General features: G+C 45.2%; 1 protein-coding gene across 1 annotated transcript in view; it reads right to left on the minus strand.

The window, feature by feature from the left end:
• The window catches only part of LOC121548862 (tumor necrosis factor receptor superfamily member 21), a 47,399-nt gene extending 25,144 nt beyond the window's left edge, over positions 1–22,255 (minus strand). The window contains exons 1-3 of the mRNA XM_041860483.1: positions 21,697–22,255; positions 13,709–14,372; positions 8,383–8,946 (exon numbers count right to left, since the gene is read on the minus strand). Of these exons, the coding sequence (XP_041716417.1) occupies positions 8,383–8,946; positions 13,709–14,372; positions 21,697–21,735 (1,267 nt within the window). The 5' untranslated portion in view covers positions 21,736–22,255. The remainder of the gene's footprint in view (positions 1–8,382; positions 8,947–13,708; positions 14,373–21,696) is intronic.
• Positions 22,256–26,325: the final 4,070 nt, after the last annotated feature.

The following is a 26,325-nucleotide window of genomic DNA, read 5'->3' on the forward strand; positions in this document are numbered from 1 at the left end:
TCAGTCTTCGCAAGGAATGATCGGTCGAGTCTCAATTTCCAGGTAGAAAAAAACTACAGTATGTCGAATGACTAAAAACGACATTGCAACACTGCGCTACGCTCCGTACACTCCATCTCCCTAGTGTCTGGATTGGCCGTAAGTGTGTGGGTGTTAGTGTGAGTGTGTGTATATGCAAGAGTGTCAGTGTAGGCGTACTAGGCGGATATACATGTAAACAGCGCTAAAAAGTGACTCGTAGCAGGAATATATAAATACTGATGGTAATACTGTATACTAATGGTAATATACAGTGAGGGAAAAAAGTAGTTGATCCCCTGCTGATTTTGTATGTTTGCCCACTGACAAAGAAATGATCAGTCTATAATTTTTATGGTAGGTTTATCTGAGCAGTGAGAGACAGAATAACAACAAAAAAATCCAGTAAAACGCATGTCAAAAATGTTATAAATTGATTTGCATTTTAATGAGGGAAATAAGTATTTGACCCCCTCTCAATCAGAAAGATTTCTGGCTCCCAGGTGTCTTTTATACAGATAACAAGCTGAGATTAGGAGCACAATCTTAAAGGGAGTGCTCCTAGTCTCAGTTTGTTACCTGTATAAAAGACACCTGTCCACAGAAGCAATCAATCAATCAGATTCCAAACTCTCCACCATGGCCAAGACCAAAGAGCTCTCCAAGGATGTCAGGGACAAGATTGTAGACCTACACAAGGCTGGAATGGGCTACAAGGCCATCGGCAAGCAGCTTGGTGAGAAGGTGACAACAGTTGGTGCGAATATTCGCAAATGGAAGAAACACAAAAGAACTGTCAATCTCCCTCAGCCTGGGGCTCCATGCAAGATCTCACCTCGTGGAGTTGCAATGATCATGAGAACGGTGAGGAATCAGCCCAGAACTACACGGGAGGATCTTGTCAATGATCTCAAGGCAGCTGGGACCATAGTCACCAAGAAAACAATTGGTAACACACTCCGCCGTGAAGGACTGAAATCCTGCAGCGCCCGCAAGGTCCCCCTGCTCAAGAAAGCACATATACATGCCCTTCTGAAGTTTGCCAATGAACATCTGAATGATTCAGAGGAGAACTGGGTGAAAGTGTTGTGGTCTGATGAGACCAAAATTGAGCTCTTTGGCATCAACTCAACTAGCCGTGTTTGGAGGAGGAGGAATGCTGCCTATGACCCCAAGAACACATTTACATGTACATTTTACATTTACATCATTTAGCAGACGCTCTTATCCAGAGCGACTTACAAATTGGTTCATTCACCTTATAGCCAGTGGAATAACCACTTTACAAATGTTATTTTATTTAATTTTTTTGGGGGGATTACTTTATCCTATCCCAGGTATTCCTTAAAGAGGTGGGGTTTCAAATGTCTCCGAAAGGTGGTGAGTGACTCCGCTGTCCTGGCGTCGTGAGGGAGCTTGTTCCACCATTGGGGTGCCAGAGCAGCGTCCCCACCGTCAAACATGGAGGTGGAAACATTATGCTTTGGGGGTGTTTTTCTGCTAAGGGGACAGGACAACGTCACTGCATCAAAGGGACAATGGACGGGGCCATGTACCGTCAAATCTTGGGTGAGAACCTCCTTCCCTCAGCCAGGGCATTGAAAATGGGTAGTGGATGGGTATTCCAACAATGACCCAAAATACATGGCCAAGGCAACAAAGGAGTGGCTCAAGAAGAAGTACATTAAGGTCCTGGAGTGGCCTAGCCAGTCTCCAGACCTTAATCCCATAGAAAATCTGTGGAGGGAGCTGAAGGTTCGAGTTGCCAAACGTCAGCCTCGAAACCTTAATGACTTGGAGAAGATCTGCAAAGAGGAGTGGGACAAAATCCCTCCTGAGATGTGTGCAAACCTGGTGGCCAACTACAAGAAACGTCTGATCTCTGTGATTGCCAACAAGGGTTTTGCCACCAGGTACTAAGTCATGTTTTGCACAGGGGTCAAATACTTATTTCCCTCATTAAAATGCAAATCAATTAATAACATTTTTGACATGCGTTTTTCTGGATTTTTTTGTTGTTATTCTGTCTCTCACTGTTCAAATGAACCTACCATTAAAATGATAGACTGATCATTTCTTTGTCAGTGGGCAAACGTGCAAAATCAGCAGGGGATCAAAAACTTTTTTCCCTCACTGTATATATATATATATACACTGCTCAAAAAAATAAAGGGAACACTTAAACAACACAATGTAACTCCAAGTCAATCACACTTCTGTGAAATCAAACTGTCAACTTAGGAAGCAACACTGATTGACAATACATTTCACATGCTGTTGTGCAAATGGAATTGACAACAGGTGGAAATTATAGGCAATTAGCAAGACACCCCCCAATAAAGGACTGGTTTTGCAGGTGGTGACCACAGACCACTTCTCAGTTCCTATGCTTCCTGGCTGATGTTTTGGTCACTTTTGAATGCTGGCGGTGCTTTCACTCTAGTGGTAGCATGAGACGGAGTCTACAACCCACACAAGTGGCTCAGGTAGTGCAGCTCATCCAGGATGGCACATCAATGTGAGCTGTGGCAAGAAGGTTTGCTGTGTCTGTCAGCGTAGTGTCCAGAGCATGGAGGTTCTACCAGGAGACAGGCCAGTACATCAGGAGACGTGGAGGAGGCCGTAGGAGGGCAACAACCCAGCAGCAGGACTGCTACCTCCGCCTTTGTGCAAGGAGGAGCAGGAGGAGCACTGCCATAACCCTGCAAAATGACATGGTATGAGGGCCCGACGTCCACAGGTGGGGGTTGTGCTTACAGCCCCAACACCGTGCAGGACGTTTGGCATTTGCCAGAGAACACCAAGATTGGCAAATTCGCCACTGGCGCTCTGTGCTCTTCACAGATGAAAGCAGGTTCACACTGAGCACATGTGACAGACGTGACAGAGTCTGGAGACGCCGTGGAGAATGTTCTGCTGCCTGCAACATCCTCCAGCATGACCGGTTTTGTGGTGGGTCAGTCATGGTTTGGGGTGGCATTTCTTTGGGGGGCCGCACAGCCCTCCATGTGCTCGCCAGAGGTAGCCTGACTGCCATTAGGTACCGAGATGAGATCCTCAGACCCCTTGTGAGACCATATGCTGGTGCGGTTGGCCCTGGGTTCCTCCTAATGCAAGACAATGCTAGACCTCATGTGGCTGGAGTGTGTCAGCAGTTCCTGCAAGAGGAAGGCATTGATGCTATGGATTGGCCCGCCCGTTCCCCAGACCTGAATCCAATTGAGCACATCTGGGACATCATGTCTCGCTCCATCCACCAACGCCACGTTGCACCACAGACTGTCCAGGAGTTGGCGGATGCTTTAGTCCAGGTCTGGGAGGAGATCCCTCAGGAGACCATCCGCCACCTCATCAGGAGCATGCCCAGGCGTTGTAGGGAGGTCATACAGGCACGTAGAGGCCACACACACTACTGAGCCTCATTTTGACTTGTTTTAAGGACATTACATCAAAGTTGGATCAGCCTGTAGTGTGGTTTTCCACTTTAATTTTGAGGGTGACTCCAAATCCAGACCTCCATGGGTTGATAAATTTGATTTCCATTGATAATTATTGTGTGATTTTGTTGTCAGCACATTCAACTATGTAAAGAAAAAAGTATTTAATAAGATTATTTCATTCATTCAGATCTAGGATGTGTTATTTTAGTGTTCCCTTAATTTTTTTGAGCAGTGTATATATATATATATATATATATATATATATATATGTAACCAGGAGTAATAGTGACCAGTAGCAGAATAAATATACAGAACAAAAATATAAACGCAACATGTAAAGTGTTGGTCCCATGTTTCATGAGCTGAAATAAAAGATCCCAGCTTATCTATCTGAAATTTTGTGCACAAATGTGTTTACATCACTGTTAGTTATAATTTCTCCTTTGCCAAGATAATCCACCCATCTGACAGGTGTAGCATATCAACAAGCTGATTAAACAGCATGATCATTACACAGGTGCACCTTGTACTGGGGACAATAAAAGGCCACTCTAAAATGTGCAGTTTTGTCACACAACACAATGCCACAGATGTCTCAAGTTTTGAGGGAGTGTGCAATTGGCAGGCTGACTGCAGGAATGTCCACCAGAGCTGTTTCCAGATAATTTAATGTTCATTTCTCTACCATAAGCTGCCTCCAACGTCGTTTTAGAGAATTTGGCAGTACGTCCAACCGGCCTCACAATCACAGACTACGTGTAACCATGCCAGCCCAGGACCTCCACATCTGGCTTCTTCACCTGCGGGATCGTCGGAGGCAGTGCTGAGGAGTATTTATGTCTGTAATAAAGCCCGTTTGTGGGGAAAAACTCATTCTGATTGGCTGGGCCTGGCTCCCAAGTGGTGGCCCTATGCCCTCCCAGGCCCACCCATGCCTGCATCCTTGCCCAGTCACGTGAAATCCATAGATATGGGCCTAATTTATTTATTTCAATTGACTGATTTCCTTATATACTGTAAACTGTAGCTCAGTAAAATCTTTGAAATTGTTGCATGTTGCGTTGTTGTTTGCCATTTAATAGTCTTATGGCCAGGGGATCTAAGCTGTTTAGGAGTCTGTTGGTCTGAGACTTGATGCACCTGTACCGCCTGCCAGACGGGAGCATGGAGAACAGTCTATGTCTCGGGTGGCTGGAGACTTTGGCAATTTTCCGAGCCTTTCTCAGATACCGCCTGGCATGTACGTCCTGGAAGGCTGGGAACTCACCCCCAGTGATGCGCTGTGCTGTCCGCACCACCCTCTGTAGGGCCTTCTGGTCGAGGATGGTGCAGTTGCCATACCAGACGGTGACACAACCAGTCAGGATGCTCTCAATGGTTGCGTTGTCAACCAAACACAATTCAATATTACTTTTGTAATACAGTAAATAGCCTAAAGTTAAGGCTATCTTACAAACCAATGTAACATTGAACCTTAAAATGAGTAACACATCCATGGTCTTCTTCTGTAATCATATAAAGCATGCATGTTCAAGATAGCATGCATAGGTCATCGCAGGTCTCTGGAGATCTTCACAATTGGTATAATAATCTGTGCATGTCACGATCGTTACATGAAGACTCGGACCAAGGCGCAGCGTGATAGGCGTACATACTTTATTTAGTACTGAACCCGAACAAAAACAACAAACCAAAACGATACGTGAAGTCCTAGGTTATACAACAAACCAAACGGAACAAGATCCCACAATAAACTAGTGAAAACAGGCTGCCTAAGTATGGTCCCCAATCAGAGACAACAAGCTACAGCTGTCTCTGATTGGGAACCACCCTGGCCAACATAGAAATAAACGATCTAGAACCAAACCCATAGAAAACTAAACATAACAAGTCCACACCCTGGCTCAACATTTAAGAGTCCCCAGAGCCATGGCGTGACAGTACCCCCCCCCAAAGGCGCGGACTGCGACCGTGCCAACCAAACACAACAGGGGAGGGGCCGGGTGGGCATTCCGCCTCGGAGGCGGATCCGGTGACCACCACTCTCCCTCTACCCCCCGTAGCGCCCCTGGTCTGGTCTGGCTCCGCTGGCCGGAGCTGGACTGGACACCGGTGGAGCGGATTGCTCTGGCTCCGGAGTGGAGCAGCTGACCGGTGCCGGACCAGGCACCGGTGGAACAGGCACGGACCGTGCCGGACTGGCGACGCCCCCCACTGGCTTGGTGGGGGGGAGCAGGAACGGGCCGGCCCGGGCTGGCGGCCGCACCACTGGCTTGGTGCGGGGAGCAGGAACGGGCCGGACTGGGCTGACGACGCGCACCACTGGCTTGGTGCGGGGAGCAGGAACGGGCCGGACCGGGCTGACGACGCGCACCACTGGCTTGGTGCGGGGAGCAGGAACGGGCCGGACTGGGCTGACGACGCGCACCACTGGCTTGGTGCGGGGAGCAGGAACGGGCCGGACCGGGCTGACGACGCGCACCACTGGCTTGGTGCGAGGGACAGGAACAGGCTGGACCGGGCTGACGACGCACACCACAGGCTTGGTGCGAGGGACAGGAACAGGCCGGACCGGGCTGGCGACGCGCACCACAGGCTTGGTGCGAGGGACAGGAACAGGCCGGACCGGGCTGACGAAGCGCACCACAGGCTTGGTGCGAGGGACAGGAAAAGGCCGGACCGGGCTGTGGAGGCGGACTGGAGGTCTGGAGCGGAGAGCTGACACAACCCGTCCTGGCTGAATGCCTATCTCCACACCCTGTGTGTGAGGCATCAGCACAGGACGTACAGGGCTGTGCACTCATACTGGCGCTACAGCACGTGGCACTGACGCAGGATATCCGGGACCGAGGAGGGGTACTGGAGGCCACGAGCGTTGAGCCGGCACACTCCGTCCTGGCTGCATGCCCACCTTAGCACGACACGTGCGTGGTGCTCGCACAGGACGTACAGGACTGTGCCGGAACACTCGCGGCACAGTACGTGGCTCCGCATAACCCGGAGCCTGCCCAGTCTCACGCTGCCTAGCCTGAGTACGGGGAGTTTGCTCTGCTCTACCTCTAGGCTCTTCCAACCACCCTTCCAGTCCCCCAAACCTGGTGGCCTCCTCTCCTAGATCGCCGATGCGCCCTGTAGCTGCCTCCAGCAGCCCCGTCGTCCACGCCGTGTGCCCCCCAAAAAAAATTACTTGGGGTTGCCACTCGCGTGTCCGTCGTCGGCACGGTTGGCGCCGTTTCTCCTCTCCTGCCTGGGCCTTTACTTTTGCCCATGGCCCTCTGCCCGCGAAAATGTCCTCCCAAGACCACCATTCGCCCACCTGGGACATCGCCAACTTCTCCTGTTTGGCACGCTGCTTGGTCCTCTGAAGGTGGGATCTTCTGTCACGATCGTTACATGAAGACTCGGACCAAGGCGCAGCGTGATAGGCGTACATACTTTATTTAGTACTGAACCCGAACAAAAACAACAAACCAAAACGATACGTGAAGTCCTAGGTTATACAACAAACCAAACGGAACAAGATCCCACAATAAACTAGTGAAAACAGGCTGCCTAAGTATGGTCCCCAATCAGAGACAACAAGCTACAGCTGTCTCTGATTGGGAACCACCCTGGCCAACATAGAAATAAACGATCTAGAACCAAACCCATAGAAAACTAAACATAACAAGTCCACACCCTGGCTCAACATTTAAGAGTCCCCAGAGCCAGGGCTTGACAGTGCAGAATCTCATTGATCACTTGCACCATGACCTTTTAATGTAATCATAACTGGCCATTTGGTTCTGCTATTAGATGAAGCACAGTGATAACAGATGAATCTGTTGTATAAATAAACAAAATATCTGACATTGTATACCCATTTGAACTTTGCTGTGCTTTTAAATGGTTGAAAGCACAGCGATAGACATTTGGGTGACAACTAAACCAAAATCAGATATTGTTTTTCCATTGGAATTTGGTTGTAATTTTAGATGGTTGAAAGCATATTGATGATAATACATTGGAAATTCAACTAACTTTTGGCTGTCTTTTTGAGTGGGTGAATATAGGTTGTAATCTCATTGAATAATGTCTCAACCAAATATTACCCAATTATCCACGTTGAAATGACATATCTCTGAAAGCCAAGGCCCACCCAGCCTCCCCAGCCCTCCCTTCACCCTCTCCCGGGGGGCTTGTGTCTGTGCAATGATAAAGTTGAGTTTCTCTCCAACCACAGAGTACTGGAATAATCTGGTTTGAACTGAACTGCACTGGGTTGGAGCTCTCCCTCCCTCTCGTTTACAAGCGGCTGGATATCTGAGGCTGACATCAGGCTGCGGCGGGCGGCGCTCTTCCTCCTGCCTGTTGCAGTACTGGGGTTTCACTACTGTATCATAGCAGCCCCATGCGGCCACCCCGGCTCCCATGGTTACACACAACCAGACACATCAGGGAGACAGAGAGAGAGAATGAAAAGAGGAAGAGAAGGAAGAAGACAGAGGGGTGGGGACGTAAAGATAAAGAGAGTAAGGCGTGAGGGGAGGGGGTAAAGAGTGAAGTAGGAAAATAAAGTGAGACAAAAGAGGATGGGAAAGAGGTAGAGAAAGAGGAGATACGTGTGGGGAGAGTGGCAGTTACAGTCTGTTGCAGGCCATGCCCTTGCTTGTGTAACTGCCATACTGTTCTGCTATGTGTGGTGTTCTCTGACGCAGAATGGATTGGATTTAGATTCCCCCACTGGTGCTATAACAGATCAACAGATGGTCGGTCTTCTTGGCTGAGAGTCTCGCCAATATCTCTTTATACCAAAAATAGATTTGTTTCTATGTTTTATTTTTTCTGTCTTTATAATGTATGCGGCTACATCTAAAAATACTTATCACCAAAGTTGCATTTCTTTCTATAAACCTTTGAGAGGTAAAATAAAGCGTCCACTCACCCTGTCCGTTGGAGTAGTAGATCCACTTCTCCTTGGTCTGTGTCGGGGGACAGGTCTTCTTCTGGATGGCCTTCTCAATGATGCTGCTGGGGTCCTGGACTGGCCCCTTCTTCAGCACTCTGGAGCTCCTCTTCACGCTGCACACCACAATCACCACCAGCACCAGCAGCAGCAACAGAACGATCATCCAGGGCAGGTGCTCGTTGATGTCAAAGTGCATATGAGTGCTGGGCCTGGGGGAGCCTCTCCACGTGGGCCTGTACCCTGAGCTCTGCACCCCTCTGCCCACCCCCACACCAGCTCCATCCTCCACGCCATCCATGGCCCGCTTGTTGGCCGCCAGGTGGGTGCGGTGGTTATCACTGGGAACAGAGTACTTGTGGTGTGGTAGAGTCCGTGGGGAGTCCAGTGCTCCAGGCGTAGCGTCCAGGTTCAGGACCTCTCCATTGTCTTCGGAGGAGCCTGCTGGGGGGGAATCCTGGCCATGGCTGGGGCTGGGTAGAATCCCTGTGGCACTCATTAAGAGCTCTAAGTCCTCAGCACCTGCTGTCAGGCTGAAGTTGTCTAACCCACAGAGACACACAAACAAAAATAGAAAGGAAGAGAGAGAACAAGGGAGGAGCACGAGAGAGACAAAGGGGGAGGGAGATGCGGAGAACGAGAATTAAATTCAGTCCAAAGATGAGCTAAACCCAGACTACAACAACACAGAAGGGAGAAATGTAATCCCACAGGCAATCTGCTGGACAGCTGTGGAAGGGAAGGGCCCCACCCTGGCCAGGCCCCAACTGTGATCTCCATTCTAATCTGACACGAGAAGAGCACTAGATTGCTCCTTCTACAGCCACCACATTCATACAGTACTCTACTAAAGCTGGAGTAAATTCCATTACAGCTCCAGTCTCAGCAGGGAATAAATTATATATTTAATTGAGTTGAAAAGAGGTCAACAATGTATGCCTAAAGACATTCATGTGACAGTTAGTCAATTAAGATTGAACTGGATTGAACTGGAGATTACTATTGCCCCATAAAAAAGATAGCAGGCACAAACGTCTAAGTTACACTGCCTTTATAAGCTACTGTAGAAACAAAATTAGCCAATCAATAGGGGAGTTGTGATTCCTTCCACTGAACCTGAATCAATACTGTAAAAACTCCCTAACCCTGAACTGGAATACCCCTGTCTACTACTATAGTACTAAACATATTAGAATTTCATAATGGCATCATATAGGGGGATGCTTTTGGGATTGGCACCTGGATCATTGGTAATCTTTGTGATCCTATTAACAGTGCACTGGTAATCCAAAAGCAAGCTGTTGTATTGGTATCTCCATCTGAACACCGCTGAATAAAATAGAAAGGATATTTTTCCCATTCCAGAGCGGGGTGCACGCATATGATGTGGCTATGTTGAGCATAAAAAAGGACAATTTGAAACAGGTCCTATACGCTAGATTTAGAGTTATTTGGCAAATTTCGTTGTGAATGATACAAACCTTAGAAGTCAAAAGATATATGGGCTGCATGATGCGACTATAGGCTATTGATTATTTGAGAAAATCCAAAAAAAAGCTTGCGCTCTGTTCCTTGCCTCAGGCTGCACATGACGTTTGCTCATCAAGTGATCATATTTTCACCCATCAGACTGTTCTCCATTGAATCTTGTGTTTACTAATATGTAAAATTAGCTTCAATTTAGAATGGCCCATTATCAAATGGGCAAGAACAGGGGCAAGACAAATAAGACATGTCATCCGTATGCACTGGAATAGCGAATGGGGGCAGGAAAGGTACGTTTTTCATTCATGTCAGTAGGCTATTCTGGTAATTTCGCTGCACGACAGGTGATATTCCGCCCAAATTCTGTATGCCATGGGCTCTCCAACCCTGTTCGTGCAGCTACCCAGTGCTTAATTTGGGAAACCAAGTGAAATCTGTTCGGGAACATCGATAGTAACATGTTTTCACAACGAAACATATTTCATTAAAAACTTTTGACAGACCCTCTCTCTGCGCGCTGGAGAAAGGAATGAAGGAGAGAAGGGAGGAGATGGAAACTTACGGGGGTGAGATATTCTGTAGCTAAAGGTAATGTGTCAGCCTATTAATTATGAAATTACACCCAAAAAAAACATATTACTAGCCTATTCAAAATCAAATACAAATTCACTATAATTGTAGTCTAAATCTGAATGTGTTTAATTTAGGCTAGACCAATTATGTACCAAAGACATCTTAAATCGTAGCCGATGTGAGCAAGACTTTTAAACAGGTCAACATTCACAAGGCCGCGGGGCCAGACGGATTACCAGGACGTGCACTCAGAGCATGCGCGGACCAACTGGCAAGTGTTTTCATTGACATTTTCAACCTCTCCCGAGTCTGTAATACCTACATGTTTCAAGCAGACCACCATAGTCCATGTGCCCAAGAACACTAAGGTAACCTACCTAAATGACTACCGCCCCGTAGCACTCACGTCTGTAGCCATGAAGTGCTTTGAAAGGCTGGTCATGGCTCAAATCAACACCATCATCCCAGAAACCCTAGACCGACTCCAATTCGCATACCGCCCCAACAGATCCACAGATGACGCAATCTCAATCGCACTCCACACTGTCCTTTCCCACCTGGACAAAAGGAACACCTATGTGAGAATACTGTTCATTGACTACAGCTCAGCATTCAACACCATAGTGCCCACAAAGCTCATCACTAAGTTAAGGACCCTGGGACTAAACACCTCCCTCTGCAACTGGATCCTGGGATTCCTGACTGGGCCGCCCCCAGGTGGTAAGGGTAGGCAACAACACATCTGCCACGCTGATCCTCAATACGGGGGCCCCTCAGGGGTGCGTGCTTAGTCCCCTCCTGTACTCCCTGTTCACCCACGACTGTGTGGCCAAGCACGACTCCAACACCATCATTAAGTTTGCTGACGACACAACGGTGGTAGGCCTGATCACCGACAACGATGAGACAGCCTATAGGGAGGAGGTCAGAGACCTGGCAGTGTGGTGCCAGGACAACAACCTCTCCCTCAACGTGAGCAAGACAAAGGAGATGATCGGGGACTACAGGAAAAGGAGGGCTGAACACGCCCCCATTCACATTGACGGGGCTGTAGTGGAGCGGGTTGAGAGTTTCAAGTTCCTTGGTGTCCTCATCACCAACAAACTATTATGGTCCAAACACACCAAGAAAGTCGTGAAGAGGGCACGACAATGCCTTTTCCCCCTCAGGAGACTGAAAAGATTTGGCATTGGTCCCCAGATCCTCAAAAAGTTCTACAGCTGCACCATCGAGAGCATCCTGACCAGTTACATTACCGCCTGGTATGGTAACTGCTCTGCCAAAAAATTGTCAAAGACTCCAGGCACCCAAGTCATAGACTGTTCTCTCTGCTACCGCACAACAAGCGGTACCGGAGCGCCAAGTCTAGGTCCAAAAGGCTCCTTAACAGCTTCTGCCCCCAAGCCATAAGGCTGCTGAACAATTAATCAAATGGCCACCCGGACTATTTGCATTGACACACCCACTTTGTTTTTACACTGTTGCCAGTCGCTGTTTATTATCTATGCATAGTCACTTTACCCCTACCTACATGGACAAATTACCTCGACTAACCTGTACCCCCGCACATTGACTCGGTACCAGTACCCCCTGTATATAGCCTCATTATTGTTATTTTATTGTGTTACTTGTTTATTTGTATTTTATTCATTTATTTAGTAAATATTTTCTTAACTCAATTTTCTTCAAACTGCATTGTTGGTTAAGGGCTTGTAAGTAAGCATTTCATGTGACAAATACAATTTGATTTGATTTGATTTTAAATCAGTATTAATAATCAGTATATGTTTTTCTGCCATGTGTAATATGCAGTAGGTTATGTATTGTATAACGGCACAATCATTATTTTAATTCAGGTTTTTGGGGGGGATTGGGCTCATATACAGGCCTATGCTTATGCATAAGCTCTAATATGCATATGGGTGTTTTTAATTAATCATCACCTTAGAAAGCGCTGTCCATTTCGTTGTGTTAGGTTTTGAAACAACATCCACAACGACCATGTTTCCCACTCAGTGTCAACCTATTGTTGAATTGCTTTCTTCAAATTGATCAATCACAGTGAGGTGAGTTTTAAAAGCACATACTGTGCTTTTATTGATGTCAGAGTGCGTTTGCATTGATGTCAGAGTGGTTCGAGGGACAATAGAGCCCTGAGTACCAGGCCATTAGCGACCTGATGATTGTTAGCGAGTTGGGTACTACGAATGCATATCCAGAGTGCATAAGAGGAGATTACCATGACGCAACAGTCACATAGAATTTTACTGCCGTCATGAGTCCGGTGTGGCGGTAATACGGACACCAACTAAATCGTTTGTCAGTCTCTGAGAACTATGTTGCCATAGTAACATTATCAGTGAGTAACTACTTGTAGCATTTCCGGAATGTGCAGTATCTTCTCTGACCATCAATTTTCTTTTTTTTAAATATTTGCGTAAAAGAAAACTGTTTCATAATTTCTAGGAGACAAAAGTATTTAACATTTTCTGAGACTTCCCTTCCCTGCATATAGACAGCCTAACATTTGACTTGAATGCGTTTATCTGTTTCCGATGAGCATCCTTTGTGATCGTTGTCAATATGACCTGTTACATAACACTTGGCTGGGAAACAAATTGTGGAGAACTAAAAACAGCCCCTACAAAGGAAGCTTTCTCTCTCTTGAGCCCCAATGGCTTCCCCTTGTCTTCCTATACATGTGATGTATTTAAGTAAAAGGGCAACCTTTTACCCAGGTTATTCCCCTTTCCCCTCTACAGACATTACCTTTTACGGACTAGACTGAGAACAAGGAAGTGAGTAGTCTGGGAATGGTATGGAAACAACAACATGTTTTCCACCAAAGCAGTGTTGTCTGTGACAAGACCAAACATTACATTTTTACATTTTTAGTCATTTAGCAGACACTCTTATCCAGAGCGACTTACAGTTAGTGAGTGCATATATTTTCATACTGGCCCCCCAAACATGTCACCTTATCACTGTGTATAGTACTAGCCGGGCCAATGTTTGACGTGCCAGACTAAATAGGGGAGAATAACAGCCATGTGGGGACAGGTCTTTTAGGAACACAAGCCTGTTCTACAGTCTGGGTTTCCCCTAGAGTTTCTACATGAGAATGACAACCCCCTGAGGGCATGTCTAGGGTGATACTCAAATGAAACACAACATAGCCAGGGTGGGGGAGCAACAGATGTAAAGTAGTTGAGGGAGTCGGGTCCACTGCCCCAGGGCACTGCCTTACCTTTATGTACTGGGCCAGCTGAGGAGGAGGAAGAGGAGGGCTCCTGGACGAAGGCAGACTGTGCAGGTCTCAGAAGGGTGGGGGAGGTGGGAGAAGCAGGTCCACAGATGTTGTCTGTCTCTCTAGTGCCCGCTGCCAGTAGGGGCAGACCCTGGGCCAGGCAGTCTGTGTGTGTCCTGCACCTCAACACACTGGAGACCATATCCGAGAAGCTCCCCCTTGCGCATGCCTTACATCGCACATCCTCCACATCGTTGCCCCTCTTCTTAACCCCTGAGCCCACAGGGCACAGAGAGTGGGCCGTGCAGCTGTCGCCCTGGGCGAAGGTTTCTGGAGGGCAGGTGCAGATCCGGTCTGAGGTGGCCGTGCAGGGGACCTTCTCAACGAGGGGCGCGCGGCAGGGCCTCCTGCAGCGGTGGCAATGCTGAACCCCGTTCTCTCCGTGCGTGAATGTGCCCTCGTCACAGCGGCTGCAATCCCTCACGTTGGTCTGGGTACAGTGTCTGGACACGAAGGTGCCCGCGGGGCACTTGTCACAGACCAGCTGAATGCCTGTGCTGGGGTCTGTGTGGTAGTAGCGGCGGGCAGACAGGGCCTTTGTCACAGTGCCTCGGCTGGGTGTCAGAGGCTGGCTGGAGGCCTCATCAACCACACTGTACAGTAGCTGAGAACAGAAAGAAACGACAACAGAGACAGTGTTGGGCTTAGACAATGTACTGCAGAAAATACGAAAATACATAGAGTTGCAGTTAGAGACCCAGGCCTCAGCTCATTTACCAAATTGATGTGTGAAAACAACCACAGCTAAGGCAAAGTCACCCCTAGAAACCAAACAAGTGCATTGAGTCAACATTACAGGACACACCTGGTGCTTAGCCACCTACCGTACTGGCTTCCCACATTCTGTAATATGACAGAAGCTAGGCCATGGCCAGGGGGCATGCTCTGACAGTGACATCATCATGGAATGGAGAAGTCTATTATGTCATCAATCAATATAATTCCATAAGTACTGGTAGATTGTTACGTTTTTCTGTTAACAATCTTTTGGTGTTGTTGCTTCAACCTTTAATAGATCCAATAAACTAATTGAAATTGAAATAACTAATTAAACTTCTCTATAAAGAGAATAAATATATATTAGTCTATGTTTTAACAAGGCAAGGTCCACATGGTTGTATTTAGTTATTTTCAGAAATGTAAAATATTTATGTTAAGGACATCCATCCAAGGGACATGAAAATATTTCAGATTCTCAGTAACATCAACTTGGCTGATGTTCTAAACAGCACGTTGAGGAATTTCATCAAGATAAAATCTGGTGAAAACACACAGTAGCCAATGTTCTGTTGATGTGTGATGTCCTTCTGTTTGACTTTCACTGACAGGCATTCTTTCAGCACCAGTAAACACTTCCATTCTGAAGTGATTATGGCTTGAATGTGTTCCATGGCAGTGAATGCCATCTGCATCCACAACAGCCCTCCTCCACTTCTTTCACTGCATTTACATCCAGTCTAGCCCTATGCAGATCCTACATAAAATTCCTTCTAATGACAGACCGCATGTTTTATTTCCTCTCTTAAATGTGGGGCTGGATGGGAATGGCTCTGTTTATCTCACATTTTTGTCAAGGGTGCCAGTTCGCCACAGAAATATGATGTTTGAGGCTATAACCGCCGATATGCAGGGAAAGCAAGGAGAGCTGCATCATCACTTTCTGAACATGCAGAACCCTGTTAAAAGTTGTGGGTAAATCCAGTGTTTTTAATGGTTTACATACTGCAGTAGACCTACCAGAGAAACGAGAATGCCCTAATTCATCTCAGAGATGTGGGGTGGGGTATTAATATTCTCAGAGCATCTCATCAGGAGCGGGACAATAAAATGCCAGCCTCCTCCGCTGCTGCTCCCCGTTTGGCTCAGAAGCACATGTTGTTCTCCGTGATGTGATGGCTGGGGACCTGGCGGGACCCTTTAACAATTTTGAGGGGAGGGGGAGTGAGACCAAACTCTGCTGAACATGAATAGAGATTAGCAGTTTTCCCACAAGCCTGATGTCCTAAACTGAACCACAGCAAAACAGACTGGAGAACTGAATAAACATCCCTGGGTTTGAAGTCAGGCACTGGAGGGGACAGTAATTCTGCTGATGACTGGACAATGAGTGGACTCCTCTCCTCTACTCAACACCGGGATTAAAAAATATAATTTAATATGCACAGAGGGATCTGTTAGCAGAAAATATATTTTATTAACAAAAAGTAAACAAATTAGTTAGATTTTTTTGTTGTTGCAGTTTTACAGCTAATTTCCTGCAATTCTACTATTCTAACTCTCAACAGTAAGTTGAGACCCCGACTGAGTTCCCCAAAAAACTCTAGTAACAACTATCTGTTCATGTTATGATGTGTAAATTCACCCCTGAAGAACAATGGACATTTTAAGATAAGTAAGGTGCAACTAAGGGCAACATCATAACTCAAACCACATCATTTTCAGCCGACACACTCTGGCTGTTGATTGTTTTTTTTAAATGTTTTATTTAACCTTTATTTAACTAGGCAAGTCAGTTAAGAACAAATTCTTATTTAAAATGACAGTCTATCCTGGCAAAACCTGGACGACGCTGGGCCGCCCTAAGGGACTCGCAATCACAGCCAGATTGGGATACAGCCTGGAATCGAACCAGGGTCTGTAGTGACACCTCTAGCACTAAGATGCAGTGCCTTAGACCACTGCGCCACTGGGTAGCCCAATGACAATATGTCCTGAAGGTCAAAATGTTCCAGCTTCAACCTTGTCACGTTTATCCAATAAAAAACAAGTGTGAAACTGGTTATTTTCAATATGTGACACACTGTTCTTAGGGACATTGGTTTGGTGGCCTGAAACTGGTGGCCTGAAACTGACATTTATTGACAGTGTGTGGTGTGAATGAATGTGTGTGTACGTGTGCGTGCGAGCGAGAGAGTGTATGTCCCTCCCTTATAGCTCAGATAAGAGAGCAGGCTCGTGTCAATGCATATCCTGTTTGAAAAAACACACTGCTGGCATCCTGTCATAAGACTGCTGCTGTCTGAGAGAGACTAAATTTACATTATTTAGCAGACACTCTTATCCAGAGCGACTTACAGTTAGTGAGTGCATACATTATTTTTTTAATACTAGCCCCCCGTGGGAATCAAACCCACAACCCTGGCGTTGCAAACACCATGCTCTACCAACTGAGCTACATCTCTGCCGGCCATTCCCTCCCCTACCCTGGACAACGCTGGGCCAATTGTGCGCCGCCCCATGGGTCTCCCGGTCACGGCCGGCTACAACAGAGCCTGGATTCAAACCAGGATCTCTAGTGGCACAGCTAGCACTGCGATGCAGTGCCTTAGACCACTGCGCCACTCGGGAGATAGACTACCCACAATCATCACACCACACCGCCTGTGAGTTGCCATGACTCACTGATAACTACCCTCTAAATCTAGCCCAACCCTCTTTAGCATTTCATACCTGCCATGTAGGATACAAAGAGAAGGGGATAAATACTGTAGTCTAATCTGGTTTGTAGATATTGTATACAGCAGTATACTCTAAATATAATACATTTGATACATGATCAATGTGTATAGCCTACATATAGAGTATACAGTGGGGGAAAAAAGTATTTAGTCAGCCACCAATTGTGCAAGTTCTCCCACTTAAAAAGATGAGAGAGGCCTGTAATTTTCATCATAGGTACACGTCAACTATGACAGACAAAATGAGAAAAGAAAATCCAGAAAATCACATTGTAAGATTTTTAATGAATTTATTTGCAAATTATGGTGGAAAATAAGTATTTGGTCAATAACAAAAGTTTCTCAATACTTTGTTATATACCCTTTGTTGGCAATGACACAGGTCAAATGTTTTCTGTAAGTCTTCACAAGGTTTTCACACACTGTTGCTGGTATTTTGTCCCATTCCTCCATGCAGATCTCCTCTAGAGCAGTGATGTTTTGGGGCTGTCGCTGGGCAACACGGACTTTCAACTCCCTCCAAAGATTTTCTATGGGGTTGAGATCTGGAGACTGGCTAGGCCACTCCAGGACCTTGAAATGTTTCTTATGAAGCCACTCCTTCGTTGCCCGGGCGGTGTGTTTGGGATCATTGTCATGCTGAAAGACCCAGCCACGTTTCATCTTCAATGCCCTTGCTGATTGAAGGAGGTTTTCACTCAAAATCTCACGATACATGGCCCCTTTCATTCTTTCCTTTACACGGATCAGTCGTCCTGGTCCCTTTGCAGAAAAACAGCCCCAAAGCATGATGTTTCCACCCCCATGCTTCACAGTAGGTATGGTGTTCTTTGGATGCAACTCAGCATTCTTTGTCCTCCAAACACGACGAGTTGAGTTTTTACCAAAATGTTCTATTTTGGTTTCATCTGACCATTTGACATTCTCCCAATCCTCTTCTGGATCATCCAAATGCACTCTAGCAAACTTCAGACGGGCCTGGACATGTACTGGCTTAAGCAGGGGGACACGTCTGGCACTGCAGGATTTGAGTCCCTGGCGGCGTAGTGTGTTACTGATGGCAGGCTTTGTTACTTTGGTCCCAGCTCTCTGCAGGTCATTCACTAGGTCCCCCCGTGTGGTTCTGGGATTTTTGCTCACCGTTCTTGTGATCATTTTGACCCCACGGGGTGAGATCTTGCTTGGAGCCCCAGATCAAGGGAGATTATCAGTGGTCTTGTATGTCTTCCATTTCCTAATAATTGCTCCCACAGTTGATTTCTTCAAACCAAGCTGCTTACCTATTGCAGATTCAGTCTTCCCAGCCTGGTGCAGGTCTACAATTTTGTTTCTGGTGTCCTTTGACAGCTCTTTGGTCTTGGCCATAGTGGAGTTTGGAGTGTGACTGTTTGAGGTTGTGGACAGGTGTCTTTTATACTGATAACAAGTTCAAACAGGTGCCATTAATACAGGTAACGAGTGGAGGACAGAGGAGCCTCTTAAAGAAGAAGTTACAGGTCTGTGAGAGCCAGAAATCTTGCTTGTTTGTAGGTGACCAAATACTTATTTTCCACCATAATTTGCAAATAAATTCATAAAAAATCCTACAATGTGATTTTCTGGAGAAAAAAAATCTCAATTTGTCTGTCATAGTTGACGTGTACCTATGATGAAAATTACAGGCCTCTCTCATCTTTTTAAGTGGGAGAACTTGCACAATTGGTGGCTGACTAAATACTTTTTCCCCCCACTGTATCTGTTGATAGGACATCATTAATACTAAAGCCATAGCAGGGCTAGTGCTACTATGACTCATATGTTTATAGCTGAGCTCCAGGAGGTCAGCGAGTGATATCAGGATGCTCCCTCCCTGCCTGGAGGACAGAGGAGTGGCTCCCGGGTGGCGCAGCGGTCTAAGGCACTGCATATCAGTGCTTGAGGTGTCACTACAGACCCCCTGGTTCGATTCCAGGCTGTATCACAACCGGCCGAGATTGGGAGTCCCATAGGGCGGCGCACAGTTGGCCGGTGTAGGCCGTCATTGTAAATAAGAATTTGTTCTTAACTGACTTGCCTAGTTAAATCAAAAAAGAAGGAGGAGAGGACGGCCAGACCATTTATGCCGTGCTGCTGCAGGGCTGGTTCCTGGAGACAGCCAGACTCAGCTAAATCTGCCTGTCTGAACTCTCTGTAATTCAACCTCCAACAACAACACACCCACCCCAAGACACACACAACCCCTTTATACAGGGTCTCTTTGCACATCATGCACAAAGGAAACGATTAGGCATTGGGCAATGGTTTTCAATTAGCATTGTTCAGTGACATGTTGAACCAGAACATTATGTCGGTTTCGACACTTTCTCATCTTGGGTTTTAGTGTCAAGAGGATGGGGTCATCCATCTTAACCTTTTCTGCATGAGACGTGTGACAAAATGGTATACACTGTTCACTAAGTATACTGTCAGCTATGTGCCTAAGAAGGTCTAGGGGTCAAGTACACATGATGACAACCCCTGTGAGTGTGTGTGCGTGAGTGTGCATGTGCCTGTCCATGTGTTACGTAACACCTCAAATCTAGGCCAACCGCATAGGCAAGCAGATCTCTGAGCAACACACAAAGGGCAAGTAAAACCATCCACCAGAAATGTGATATGGGAAATGGACAGGTGCATTTTTACATTTACTGACATCTTAAAATAATTGCACATGTATCTGCATTTCAAAGTTGTTGTCAGCGCCTCTGGTATCATCTAGAACAGGGTTTCCCAAACTCGGTGTTGGGGCCCCCCCCTGGGCGCACATTTTGTTTTTTGCCCTAGCACTACACAGCTGATTCAAATAACCAACTCATCATCAAGCTTTGATCATTTGAATCAGCTGTGTAGTGCTAGGGCAAAAACCAAAAAGTTTGGGAAACCCTGATCTAGAACTGCGGTATTCAACTCTTACCCTATGAGGTCTGGAGCCTGCTGGTTTTCTGTTCTACCTGATAATTAATTGCACACACCTGGTGTCCCAGGTCTAAATCAGTCCCTGATTACAGGGGAACAATTAAAAAATGCAGTGGAACTAGCTTCGAGGTCCAGAGTTGAGTTTGACAGATCTAGAACATCCAGCTAAGAGCCTAACTGTGCTGTTAAAGGCTACATGGAAGGCATGGCTATTTGCCAAAACAGTGCAAAAGTAACTCGGTGTGTGTTTGTTGGACAAGTACCAGATAATGCACAACCAACCCAGCACCTGTTGCAACATGTCATCATGCAACTAAACAGAGAGGAAGAGTGAGTCTGTTTGGATGCAGTCATGCCTCATTTATCACTGACAAATGCCAGTGGTGCTGCCTCCTTCATGGGCCAGTGAAGAATATTCATCCTAATATCAGAATGTACTGATATTGCTGCTAACAACACACACACAAACAAGCAGTGGACCTCGCCTGAGATGAGATACACAGAGGGGCCCAAACACAGCAATGACTGACACACATTTACATTTTAGAATCGAAAATATAATGTTGTTATAATATCTGTTCCATTGTGATACTGGAAGATAAGGATGCCTACTTTACTGGTTAAATGTCTATAATTGATCATAGTGGATGATGGACTACTGTATCTGTAAGGTTGGCTAGATACCACCCTAGTATCAGAATTTGGCCAAAAAATTATAAATAAATAAAACGTGTATAAATTGGTCATAAAACAAGCATAGATTCCTAGATGGTATGTTCTCTCTGGTTGATCACTTGGTATAGCACTTGTATACATATTGCCCTGCACTGTATGTTCTTAAGAGTCATGTCTGAAGTGTTAATTTAGACACAAATACATGGATCTGTGTATACATGAGAACTTTACTTAAATAGAAGTGTTAAATTGGATTGAGGCAGGGTGGGTCAACATCCACTACAGCATTTCAATGCAGCATATGTTTTCCCTAGGTCTTTCTCCAGCATGGGAAAAACAAAGCCTGATGTCTGTATGTGAGCCTGAAGTCTTTGTATTGGATGATTCCAGTAATACATATATGACCTCACTGGGGTAGTCCCATACAAGCTGTTTGAATACAGGGCTTCTTTAGATTAAACATGTTACAGTAAAATAGTGTACAATGAATGAATGTTAGCTAATAACAAGCAATAAATCACATTTACAGGTAGCCTGCAATAAGATGAATAGTAGTGTCATTCTCATGGGGCAAGAGTCATAGCATATAGGCCTATGTGCTATTGTTCATACATCATTCCATTCTGTTCTGACAATAGATATTTTGTAAAAAGCTAATCGATTCTGCAGCCTATTATTCAAGAATACCTGTAAAATTCACGAATTATAGTCAAAGTTAAGAATATCTTCACATGGCTAATTGCAGATACATTTAGATCAAGCCAAACGCAAAAATAAAAACTGTCTCTTTAAATCGAGAACCTGCCAAGAAGTACTCCTATAATAAGAACAAAATCATAGACAAAAGTGCTTGGTACTTACCGCCACAGACATACAAAGCACTGAAATTGTCCAGAGCATTTTCCCAAAATCAATTAGGAAAACTTAGAAAATGTCCATCTCCAGCTCTGCGCAAACGTTAGACTACTTCTCATCGCACAAGGTGGTACATCATCCCTGCATCAGCAGGACACATATTCTAGAAATACTGTACTGGCTAAGGCAATAATAACAATCTACTGCAGTTTTTATAGTCTGTGTCTCGAAGTGGACCGGCTTCAGATAGTATGGGATAAGAGCTTGGTTCTGAAAGAATGGTATAATTCCCATAGCGATGATAGATAAGCAACTGAAATTCCGCCTCGTTTGGTCCAGGTTCCTGTGCGGTCTATGCAGCAAAGCAGGGCGATGACTGAAAGGGGCGGGTACTGGCGACAGACGTCACCAACGAAACTCGCCCAAACCAGAGATACTGTATATAATTACTAGATGGTATTGTTTCCGCCCTAATGAGAGTCGTTGTCCCAAAGGCGGGAAGGCAAGCGGTCTGCTTATCGGTCTGCTTATCGGTCTGTATATCGTGGACGGACGGGAGTAAGCCTTCTCGCTTCGCCTCTTCCTCTGCCCAAACCCAGTTGACTCGGTTTCCAGGAAGAAATTGCATAGGGGGAATTAGAGTGGTAGACACTAGACAGGCTTTATATGTCCAGTGCCTTTAATTGAAAATACACCAGGAAGGAAAAATTACTCTCAGGTTAAAACGGAGGTTACATTTTATGTTGATAGAGCTATACATAGATTATAGATAATTCAATAAAGAAATGTTGACGGATAATCTATTTGTTTAGGTTTAGGGCACAGGTGAGGGGATTAAACATGTCCAGGCATATTTAAACTAGGGCAAAGGAAATATAATTTCCCTATGTTTGCCTCCTTACAATGTCAAATGGACAATTAGTCCATTGTGGAACACAGAGATGGGATGTGAATGAACCTATTTTAGCATGAATGAAAAAAGAAAAAAGATTCACTATTGAATGGTAGGCTTCACCCATACTTGCTGTTTTGTAATAGGGGATTTGTACATATTTTTGCATGTCATTCAAACAGTGGCGTTGGACTCATAGTGGCATAGTCATGTGGACACTGCACATTTTAAGAATGGAAATTCTCTATTTAATCCCCAACAGTGGCAACCATTATTACCATGAGACTGCCATATCTATTTTCTACTAAAAAAACAAAGGAACGGTTCACTTCATGTATGTCAGTGGGACAGTAATGGCCCAGGCCCAGCATCAGTGATGTAGGATATTGAGCTTTGCCCAGACAGTGACTCCAAATAGAGCCAATTGATAGATTAGCACAACATACCATCTGGCATGTACGTGGAGGTGGAGATAAAGGGATGAAACTGGAAAAATCCCTCACGTGCCAATCTGTTTTCTGCTGGGGGGAATCAGTCTAAGTGGGTTAGTGACTCAGCAGAGGGTTATAAAAGGCAGAGATAGAGCCAGAGACTGGCTTGGGATTCACCTGCCTGTCTGGCCAACATTGCTGTGAACTCAAACTGAGATAGACAACAAAAAAAATGATAGCATTCCCTTCGCCTTAGGGGCATCTCTGTTGCCCTCAGATCAGAGTTACTAGATTGCCTTAAATAGAACCATACATAGGAAGGGGAGAAGTTCTGTGGTCAATTCAAATGTTTTAATAAAATATAAAATAATGTTATGGGGATTGCTAAGTATTCAGTATCCGTTGAAATGTGAATTTTAGACCATAAATGGCTAAGGATCATCGCCCATGCCTGCGCTCAGCAAATATCCAGTGAAAAATGCTAGTTGGCAGGTTTTAACAGAATCTGCTTAATTCTCTCAATTGCTACATCTGGGATAAAAGGATGTTTGACATTCATTGTGGATTTAGGCTACACCAGAAGGGCATGGGATGTTTATACTTTATACTAATACTATATTTCCATCCGGGCCTTTTAGATAATTTTTTTGTGTATTTGTTACTAGAATGTGAACTTGAGATGTGTTGGGACTCGTATGTCACTTTCAGGAATTCAAATGATACCAATAGGCTGTTCTTTATCAACCCTCTTGATAATGATAACATCATAATGTCTTTACACATTTTACCATTTGTCTACTAGGTAAAAAAACAATGACACATTTTGTTACAAGAAAGTAGGCTATAGATACTAATCTGAGAGGCAGTTCTATATAGGTCTACTCTGCTTTCAAAACCGGATGTGGGGACTCCACTCAGGTGTTTCTTTTAAATCTGCTACTTTGGTTAATGTTTCTCTGATCATGCTCCTCAAACCAACTTCTGCAATAGGAACATTAAGTGTGACCTCTGCTGGACATCTTGGTCTGTTGCAATCTGATGAGTGGATGTCTTCTGACGTTTTTGACTTTAGCCTACTGCAGGGTTCTCCAATTCTGGTCCTGGAGGGCCGAAACACTTCTGTTTTTTATTTCTACCTGGTAGTTAATTGCACTCACCTGGTGTCCCAGGTCTGAATTAGCCCCTGATTAGAAGGAGAGGATGAAAAACAGAGGTGTTTCGGCCCTCCAGGACCGGAATTGAAGAACCCTGGCCTACTGTAACTGCTCAGTGCTCTATCACCTATAATCAAACTCTGTGTATTCTGTGTTTATTTAAGTAGAGGTTCATGCTCTACAACATTCGCAGAGTACGACCCTACTTTACACAGAAAGCGGCACAGGTCCTAATCCAGGCACTTGTCATCTCCCGTCTGGATTACTGCAACTCGCTGTTGGCTGGGCTCCCTGCCTGTGCCATTAAACCCCTACAATTTATCCAGAACGCTGCAGCCCGTCTGGTGTTCAACCTTCCCAAGTTCTCTTATGTCACCCCGCTCCTCCGCACACTCCACTGGCTTCCAGTTGAGGCTCGCATCTACTACAAGACCATGATGCTTGCCTACGGAGTTGTGAGGGGAACGGCACCTCCTTACCTTCAGGCTCTGATCAGACCCTACACCCAAACGAGGGCACTACGTTCATTCACCTCTGGCCTGCTAGCCCCCCTACCTCTACGGAAGCACAGTTCCCGCTCAGCCCAGTCAAAGCTATTCGCTGCTCTGGCACCCCAATTTCCCCCACGACGACAGGACAGCGGAGTCACTGACCACCTTCCGGAGACACTTGAAACCCTACCTCTTTAAGGAATACCTGGAATAGTATAAAAGTAATCCTTCTACCTCTAAAAGTGATTGTCCCACTGGCTATCATAAATTGAATGCACCAATTTGTAAATCGCTCTGGATAAGAGCGTCTGCTAAATGACGTAAATGTAAATGTTAATTATAAATTCGAAAGTCAAGGCAAGGGAGAGTAGGCTACATTGGAGTGACATGTTGTTCCATGGCTCTCTAAAACTAAAATGAATTATTGACACTGTCAGAGTTATAGGCGCTCTAACTAGTGTAAAGGCACTCTGCCTTAGAAGCCAGTCGTATCTTATTGGCCATTTAGATTATTGTTTGTTATTATGTCCGAGTTCATTGACATTCTCTAGTCTAGCCTATAAGCATACATTTTGGATCCAGTTTTATTCACCTTCTGAAATGTTGCACCTGAATCCTGCTTGTACCCTGATGCTTTGCAACCCCCTGACAAGACTGTAGGTGCACTATTTTACAATTAGATACCATCGTTTAACAATACGATTTCAGATAGATTTTTTTGCTCTCTAAAATATCCTTTATGGAATGCTGAATGACTGGTTCTAAATTGATTTTCAACACAAGGTGGCAGCACGTTCCACTAAGTGGCAAGGTTCATGCTGTAGCTCAGAGAGGTAAGTATGGAAGCCAGCAACCAGCAAATTAAAAGTCCATCGTTTTCTGACAGTGCATTAATAATATTACATAAATTCCCAGTATACAGTTCCAATACACAGTCACTGAAAATAGTTGGTACTTTGTTGCCTTTGCAGTATTACTGTAAACGTTTAGTGAGTGTATTTATTTGATTGAATGAACCATAAAACATACCAATAAGTGATCAAAGAGATGTTACAATGCTAATATTAATTCTGTATTCTGCTCTAAAATATATATCTATGCCCCGGCTGAGCCAGCACTGCTGTCCCTCCATGTTTAGCATTTTTGTGGTTAGATTCATTTGCATAGAATTTGTGTTTACGCCACTTTTTTATAGGATGTTGGTACTCTTCTCAAATTGATCCAATCAATCGAATATGTACTCTGTACTTCATTTTACAGTGCACTCTGCATGTAGTACAGATAGGCCAAACCAGGATGTCTCTGCTAATAGGGGACAGGGGAGACAGGTGGGAGTCACTGGACCAGAGGATATCTTTATAGCCTATTTAATACAATGAAAGCGTGGAGTGACCCTTATAATAATATGTTATTCTACCATGACCAACTGGAGAGCTAAAAATAGATTGATTTAATAATAAACATGAACATCAATCATGTTTCAGTCAATTTTGTGTCTGTCTGATGATGCAAATGTCAAAACTAATGTTCACCAGGAAAGCAATTGTCATTGATGACGCTCAACACGGATTAACGTGGTGGATTTAAAAAAAAAAAAAAAACACTCCATCACCCTGTTCATGCTGTCTGCTAATGAACTAATGGCAATCCAATATAGTTCCAATTTC

The sequence above is a fragment of the Coregonus clupeaformis genome, chromosome 33 (assembly GCF_020615455.1).
Source record: "Coregonus clupeaformis isolate EN_2021a chromosome 33, ASM2061545v1, whole genome shotgun sequence".
Lineage (NCBI taxonomy): Eukaryota > Metazoa > Chordata > Actinopteri > Salmoniformes > Salmonidae > Coregonus > Coregonus clupeaformis.